Consider the following 8,554-nt stretch of genomic DNA (forward strand, 5'->3'; position numbering starts at 1 on the left):
CAGCAGCCGCTGAGCCCCCCAGCTACTGCAGGTCTCTGCTTGCCACCGAGCACAGTGGGACCCCCGCTTTGGGGTGCAGGGCGAGGGCTGCGGGGTGCAACGCTGACCGCTGCGTGGGGAGGGAGAGCTTCTCCCCACAGAGGGAGAACCAGCATAGCGACACTAAGTTCTATCAGAACAGCACTTAAAAAAATAATTTTAATGTTTTCAGATACACCATCTGTTTATTCCACAGCAGGATCCCACAGCCCGAGTCGGCACAAAGGTTGGGAGCGGGCACGGCCCGGGGCCCTGCTCAGCAGGCAAGTGTGGGAGGAAGGGGTCAGCACTGGCGCGGGGCGAGGGGGTAACTCCAGCGGGCTCGTCCCTGACCACACATTTGCCCAAAACCAAAGCTCAGGCTGCAGCCTGCTCAGGAGCGGCAGAGGCTGCATGCTCGGGGTGCAAACACAACGGCCCAGCAGCATCCCCGGGATGGGAACACCCAGCAGGCACAGCCCCAAACAGACAGATCGATCCAGTACATTCTCCAATTTGAAGCTCCACAGGGAGAAAAGGCACAAACCTTTTGCCTCCGTGAATCCCACCACCCTTCCAAAACCCCTTTTCCCCAAGACATTGCTGCCTCCCTGGCTCAGGAGCCTCGTCACTCAAGCACACCAGCGGCAAATCTCAAATTATTCATTGATTTCTCCCGTAGATCCTGGTGAAAACAGCCAAAAGGAATTGCAGGGAGCAAGCGTTCTCCCTTGTGTTTTCTCAGTAGGGAAGCAAAGGCTTTCTGAAACACCCTCAGATGCCACCATCCATGGAAATACTGCGCAGACCCCAAACTCAAAAGGCAGATGCCCTTCCCAGTCACCGGGACGCGTCACTAACTTGCCTGTCCCTGCCTTGTCAAAGTGCATTGTATCACCCGGTCAGAGGAGGAGGTGGAGACACCGAAAGAGTAATGGTGCTAAAACTGCTGGAAGAAAGAAAAACTAATCCTAGTGACCTTGGGGGCACGGCTGGGCTTTTCACACCAGCCACAGGTACTGACCAGTGAGTAGGAAGCTATTTAGGAAGTAATCCTGAAAAATGTAGTTTCATTCTCTTGCTTTATGGGGTAATCTAAAGGATGTAAACCCTGTTGCTTCCCAAAGTAACTCTGAGCACAGTCCCAGGGACTATTTGCTCTTCCAGCGCAGTTCACAGTTTGCCTTTAGAGCTCACTGTCGCTTGCAAATTATTTCTGCTTTAACTGTGCAAAGACGACTGGCTTGCTCACTTTGAACCCCTGTCAGGAGGCACCTGGAAAGACACTATGTAGCTGGAGCGAGTTTGGCTCTGCCAGGCGAGCCCTCTCCAAAGGAGCTTTTTAACACCTCCTCATCCCAACGGAGACTAGCCAATATTCACATACCCTTCTGCAGGAGAGAGCAATTTTTCTGGTCCGGCATCCATTGCCAGCAATGGACACAGGGAGTTTGGTCAAATCAGTCTGAAAGCAACCTGGGAAGTACAGGAATATTGGAAGCACTTGTAAACGTCACCGCAGCGCGCTGCCAGGACATCCTGCTTCAGCTCCCTGTGGCATCTTCTCCAGACACTGTGGAGCAGAGCTGATTCAACATGGCTTGGGAATTAAATATTAAATCCAGTTCTTGGCCGTCCTGCTGTCACCACTGCTCAGAACGTGCTCTCGAGCAGGCAGTGGCACCCACAGCCCGTGGGGCACACCTCCTGGGTGCGAAACCACTCCATCATATGGCTGGTGTGGCCTCCGTGTCCGCACGTCAGGCAGAAATTAGAGGAGCCTCGCACTGCCACGTGACAGATAGCGCACTGGAAGGTGAAGCCCTTGCAGATGGCACACTGGGTGCCACGCACCTCGCTGCGGCAGTGGCTGCAGTATACACCGAACTCTGGTCAATGGAAAAAAACAGGAGAGCAAGACAGTTAGTGCTGGCAGAATTGTGGACAAAGAAGCCCTGCATACAGCCCTCTGTTCGACAGATGAGTCCCCTGAACCCATCGCCCAAGAGATGTGCCGCAAATCTCCCTCAGGCTGGGAGAACGGTATCTCAGAGAGGTCTCAGTTTGGTCTCCATACAGGAGCAAAGACACGGGCAGCAGCGTGCCGGGGCACAGAGGGGCCCACCAATTCCCCTGACGGCTGAACAGCCATCGGCTGGGAACGTGTGTCCGATTTCTAGCTGGGGACACACTGATACATGCTGCGGAGATGAAGGCTTCCTGCTGGTCTCATCTGCCTCACATCTCTATGAAGTGTAACTAAGAGCAAATGAGAACGGCCTTTGTTTTTCATCACGGAGAGAGCACAGAGCACACTCAACGTGTGTGTCATCACCGTTATGACTCTTAGTCACGAAGGGACAACGGCAGTGGACAAAGTGACCAATTTTCACCCCAGTTACGTCCCAGGAGTCGTCCCTGGTGACCAGGTGAGACTGTAACAAGAGTTAAGCAAGCAACTGCTGCTTCTCTGACATCTCTCACCTGCTTCTCTCCTCCTAGGGGCCTAGGGAAGAAGACATTTTGGCAGCTGTCCTTCAGTGGCAGTTCTGGGCAGCTATGCTGCTGAAAATATTCTGGGAGAAAGGTTCTATTTGCCTATTTCTTGGCTAATTCATCCACAGTTAGAGATCTTGTAATTTTATGCATGCACTATAAGGCTACTTCAGCCCAGCATCAGAGATTAGGACAGTGCCTGTCTGGGCTTTTATTCAGAGGGAATAAAGAATAGCCACCAGCATAAATAGCTGAACCTTGCTAGCGTAGCAGTATGAGCATTTCCAGCTTTGCTGGAGAGATGTTACAGTCTACAAAGCCCTTGGACCAACATCTGCAAGCCTCATCTCCACCCAGAGCTGTGAAGCAGCCAAAACCATCTGCTGGCACAGCTAACCTCTGGGCAGACCGATGGACATTTTTCATCTCGCCTGCTGACTGCATCTTCCCAAGCTCCTGAGGCAGAGCCGTGACTCTGCCTGGGCAGCCGGAGCAGACCGAAGCAGGCACTCACCAATTCCTTTGTGGGGATCAGGAGGACAAGAGACAAACTTCAAAACCTCAGCTCGCTTCTCTCGCAGGCCCCAGCGATAAAGGATTTCCCCATAGCACTTCTTAAAGTCATCAAATTGCTGAGTGTTGGCAGGATCCAGGAGCCTAGAAGAACAAAGAAGGTTGTCATCCACCTGATTGACTCTCAGAGACTCTGGTTGCAATCCTCTTCCCGGTGATAGCTACGCAACCAGCTCGCATCGCTAGAAGAGCAGCAGATTACTTCCCACGTGTTGCTGAAACATTGCCGAACGCTAACTGGTCTGGCCTTCGCTTGTTCTACCCTCCAGGGTGTGATGAATGGGTGGACTACGACCCGGGGCCCCACCACATCCACTTGTAGATGTACCATATGCAATCCCAGCAGAGTTCATCTGCCGTATGAAGCTTCTGCAACTGACTCATCTGAACGAAGAGGTCTAGGAGCCGGTGTGGAACTTCACAGCACCAACAGAGACCTGGCTATAGAGTTCCAGCACAGAGTCACACATCCCCAAATACCCCCGTGGCACGCTATAATCTACCTTTTGTTTTTCTCATGCTGGTCTTTCTCACGCTCCCGATGATCGGGATACATTAGGTTTCCGTAGCGGAAGTCATCCGGAGAAGATTCGCACCAGGGAGTGGAGGCCTGCTCTGTGTCTTTGTTTGCTGCAAGCATCAAAAGGTTGTGAGCGTACCTCAGAAAGCACAGCATTCACAAGCACAACATCGTCAAAAACGGGGTGGGGAAGGAGACATGGAAGACCACACATTAGCATATCCCGGTTTTCTCTCCGAGACATGCATCGTATCACCTTCCACATCCCTACAAACACTGCCCTGCCTCAGAAACCTAAGTGCCAACCTCTACTTGCCAACTTCTACTGCACTCCTGGCGATAGGATGGGAATGGGGAATCATCAGGCAGAGAAATCTAACATGGAAGAATCCCTTCTGCCTTCCACTTTAGACAAAAAGTAACCAGGCAATCAATCCCATGGAGCTTCCTTGGGAACATTATCCTGGGCAGCCCTGGGCTCCTCTTTCCTAGACAGGGAGGACTGTCATCATCAGGGCTGCTGTTACGTAAAGGGGCCTCTGTACGTAAGGTCATGCCCCAGAGGCAGGGAGAAGACTGCTAATAACTGCTGTAAGACAATATCAGCGCTATTAATCCCTGTTCTCCACTCTTCCCCATGTCACAGATGCCTTGATATCGCACTGAAAAGTTACAGCTTTGGCGCTAACAGGGCTGATGCTGCCCCAGGCCATGCATATCACTAGGAATCAGCCAACAGCTTCAACTCTGACACCGGAGCCCTTAAGAGTGACTTGTCTTTGACACCTTTGCAGCTCAGCAGAAAACATCCTTAGGCCCATGGGTATTCATGGCACCAAGACCCCAGCCTTCCCAACTGCTGTTGTTTTTCCAGTGACAGAAGAAAGCACAGCATTGCTTTTTCCTCCTCCCTGAACCCTGTGGAATTAGGTGCCTGATGACATTGCGAGGTCACTCTCAATAACTGTTGAATGATCGTGGTGATTGGGAGAGGTGCCTGAGGACTGGAGGAAAGCAAATGTCACTCCTGTCTTCAAAAAGAAGAAGAAGGAGGACCCAGGGAACTGCAGGCCATTAGCCTGACCTCGATCCCCGGGAAGGTGATGGAGCAGCTGGGAACCATGTCCAGGCATATGAAGGACAAGGAAATTACCAGGAGTAGCTGGCATGGATAACAGCCTCAAACTGTGCAAAGCTCTAGGGCTGTGGAAAGCTTACGGCACCAGGCAGCAGTGAGGCAGTCGCCCTGAGTGCTTGCTATAGCCAGGCTGGAAGCAAAACAGTACAAACTGGTCTGTCTCTTTACTTGTCTCCAACTGGAAAAAAGCAGCAGTGGGAGCTCTTGGCTCTGGGTTAACTTGTGATCCCGGGGCCTAGCTTGGTATGTTCTATGGCATTTGTAACAGTTTCTCCAAAGCCCAGTTGGTCAGCACGCTACAGAAGTCAGAAGGAGCAGGACTCGGGGAGCATCGACACGGTTACTGCAAGCCCTGCTCAATTCCAGCCATGGAGTCACATCACACTGGCCAAACCCCGGAAAGCTGCTCTGGCAGAGCACATCTGCAATCGCAGCCAGTACTAACTCCCTTCTTTCCCCACCACAAAAGCCATCTAAAACCTAGGCCAGAAGGGAGGGAGATTCCTCTATTTACCACCCAGGTCTCAGTACCTATGCTCCAGCCTCCACTGCCAAGTCCGGGATCTGACATACTGGAACAGGAGCCAGAGGAAGTAAAGCTGGGCTGTTGAGGGGGAGGAAGGAGAAGAAATCATGTCATCTACGTGAGAGACGTTCAAAAGGTATCCAAGATAAATGGGAAAGAAACAGTGATCGTACATATCGGCTGTGGGAGGCCAGGTTGGAGGCACGTTGAGGAAAGGGGCCATAGGAGTTTGGGCACCCTTGTAGCCTGGATTGGGCTTCAAACACGCTGCAGAGCATGGCCAGGGTCTGCACATCATGGAGCTGTGAGTAATGAGCCAGCCTGGGAAAGGAGAAAGACAGACAGTATGAGAGTGGGCAGAATTCAGTGTCAAAAACATCAAGACTCCAGGGCAACTAATTCTGAGCCTGTTGCATAAATTGATATTGCCCACACAAAGCTTGTGCACTCTGCAGGACCGGGTTGTCTTTTCCATCACACCTTTGAGGAATGAAGTCCTTCTTCTGAAAATACTCATGGTCTAACAGGTGGGAGAAAGATGGGAGCTCTAGGAATCCAGCAGTACTCATACCCTATTTATCCCAAGTGCGTGCAACTTCAGGAAAAACATCCACAGAACTGATTTTAACTGGATGTAAAGGTGGAGCCATTAGACTCACCCCCAGCCACAATGTCTTTTGACAAAACTCTCTACGTGCAAGCATCCTGCATCTAGATCACGAGGCAAAACCCCACCACCGTTTTTTTGGATAGCTATGAAGTTTCTGGTTTGCTCTGAAGACTGAGAGCGATGAAGAACAACCTGTGCTCCCCTCCCATCACTGCCACACAGCAGGAAAGAGCTAGGTCAAGCAACAGTATGTAAAGTATACCACACAAATCCTGTGCCTCCAAATAGGGTATATTGACAGATTAATTACTCATTATGTCCCCTCCTGAACAGATTCACTGGCAGGAAGACATTTGCAGCTAACACTTTTGAGACCAGTGGAATCATTTCACAGTAACGCTATATGGCAATGGTGAATTTGAAGATGAAAAAAGCAGCTGCACCAACACGCTCATTTTGGAGGTGAGGAGCAGAAACCCAAAATCTCCGAGTCAGGCATTGCAGACATGCTGGAAAGCAGAGCTCGAAGTGCACCTGGCCTATTGCTCAATGTTAGCCAAGGAAGAGCTGGGTGCGAGACGGGAGGTCAAATGCTGCCTCCTATACGTCATCAACACACTTGCAGCTTCCCTTCTTGACGTATCTCAGGCTTGATGGGGGAAAAAAAAAAAAAAACAAAACCACACACCGTGACACCACTCCAAATCTGAAATGATGCCTTACAACGTACATAGTTATGGAGGGTTCTGCTTCAGCAACCATTCCCCAACCCCTTCCCGGCATTCAAACACCTACAAGGACTCCAGTAATTGACGTCCAAATGGATGTTGTGCCCAAGGTATCTCCAAATCTGGGTCAGACTTTGGTCCAAGACAGAGATCAGTGGCTACCATGGCCAGTGACCAAACCTGGCAGACAGGAAAGAAAAGCATCAAAGCTACAATTAGAAATAACCACACTCCCAGGGCATAGGTGTGCACAAATTCACTCACAGACAGATAATAATGGAGCTTGCTTTTTTTTTTTTTTTCTTCTGGCAGCAGGGAGCAGTTTCAGCCTCTGTCTCACAAATAATACAGAGTAACACAAAACTGAAGCTTTCCCTGTCCCGCTTGCTCTGAGTTTGGGTTGAACTTTGTAAAATAATAATCTATAGTGTAACAGACCTGTCAGGGTAGCTTAACAGACCTATTAGTGCATTTTATATTCACAAACCTCAAAAGGGTTTAGATTTGATACAGTTCTTGGGTTTGGAGATGTCTGGTGGCAGAAAGTTTACTGGTGAATCATTATTTGCATGAAAAGTATCTTTTGATTAGTTGTGAGTGTTACTGAACACCTGTGTTCTCCTAGCACAGCCTGGCGCAGTTTGTCATTTCTACTCCAATACTTTAACTATTTCATATGAAATTTCTCCTTCATTTGTCATTCTCTACTCTGAAAATGGTTCAATCTTTTCAGTCTCCACTGATCTAAGACTGGTTTTTCTGCTATGCCTTTTTAAATGGGGCAACTGGAACATTCCAGGGAAAAGCAAAGCTCCTAGTTTGACACGAAAAAAAAGCAGGAAAGGAAAAGTAGCGTGGTGCTGGAAAGACAGCAGAAATCAGAGAGCTGACAACATGGGAAAGTAAAGAAAAAACAAGTGCTCCAAAGTCCAGAGAACAGCCAGGAACAGTAGTCCCACAGCTGCTCACTACAAAACCAGAGAGAAACTGAAACAAGAGTGAAACTGAAACAAGGACAGGGCTGAGTACAAGAGAGCACTGAAAGGAAATGGAAAAGGTGCTACTTCCTAAGCTACCGTAGAGCACATCTTAGACGTAAGCTGCAACTCAAGCCTCCAGGTCTGCTAGGAACAAGGTGAGTTGCAATAAAGGCTGGAGTTACATGGGATGGAGGAGGGGGGAGGCAAGAAACAGAGGTATCTCGCAGAAATCTTGTTCAAGTTTTTTAACCCAAGCTCTGGTCCAACGTGGGCAAACCAGACAGCAAGACAAAGCACAAAGGGGAACAAGACCTACCTTCTGTCTCTTGGTCTAGCAGAGCCCACCAAGAAGCAAGACAACGGCTTGAGTTTGCTTCTGCTTAGATCAGGTAAGCCCAAACATGTTCCCTGCCCAGGTCTGGGAAGAGCCAAATGCTCAGGGGAGGTGCACAGCTCCTCTGGCATTGCCAGCTCCCATCTCTTTCAGGCACCCCTGTGTCCTGTCAAATGATGGGCTAATCCCATGGAAAAGGATGGGCCACAATAACTATTTTTCTCCTATATTAGCTGAAGGAAAGTAGCCAGCCCCATTTTGGGGCTGGGTCCCTGGGCTCAGACTCTCCTGGGGAGAAGCTAGCTGCAGTTAGCACCCAGTGCCAGCGCAGATGAATACTAAACAATGGGAACAATTACATAAGTAAGAAAAAAAAATCACCGATCAAAATGCTGACAGCAGCTAGGCAACTCTGTGCACAGTTACTCCATTTGCTGACTCAAAAGTAGGCAGCATTCCTCGCTTTGCCTGCAGGAATTCCCTGAAAAATGTGCTTCGCTCACTTTGGCAAAGGGCATAAAACAATCTGCTTGCAGCCCTGGGAAGGAATCTCTTGATGCCAAGAGTCAATGAGATAGAGATCACTTTCGTGGCCTCAGTTCACCAATGAGAGACTCCCTGGAACAGCTGC

At 49.8% G+C, this 8,554-nt stretch overlaps 1 protein-coding gene across 1 annotated transcript in view; it reads right to left on the reverse strand.

Moving 5' to 3' along the window:
- Window positions 1-1,651: 1,651 nt before the first annotated feature.
- The window catches only part of WDR59 (WD repeat domain 59), a 44,930-nt gene continuing 38,027 nt past the window's right edge, over window positions 1,652-8,554 (reverse strand). The window contains exons 20-25 of the mRNA XM_009704013.1: window positions 6,677-6,789; window positions 5,445-5,592; window positions 5,277-5,349; window positions 3,591-3,717; window positions 3,029-3,171; window positions 1,652-1,907 (exon numbers count right to left, since the gene is read on the reverse strand). Coding sequence (XP_009702315.1) covers window positions 1,672-1,907; window positions 3,029-3,171; window positions 3,591-3,717; window positions 5,277-5,349; window positions 5,445-5,592; window positions 6,677-6,789 — 840 coding nt within the window. The 3' untranslated portion in view covers window positions 1,652-1,671. The remainder of the gene's footprint in view (window positions 1,908-3,028; window positions 3,172-3,590; window positions 3,718-5,276; window positions 5,350-5,444; window positions 5,593-6,676; window positions 6,790-8,554) is intronic.

This window comes from Cariama cristata, unplaced genomic scaffold, assembly GCF_000690535.1.
Source record: "Cariama cristata isolate BGI_N322 unplaced genomic scaffold, ASM69053v1 scaffold20847, whole genome shotgun sequence".
NCBI classification, from domain to species: domain Eukaryota; kingdom Metazoa; phylum Chordata; class Aves; order Cariamiformes; family Cariamidae; genus Cariama; species Cariama cristata.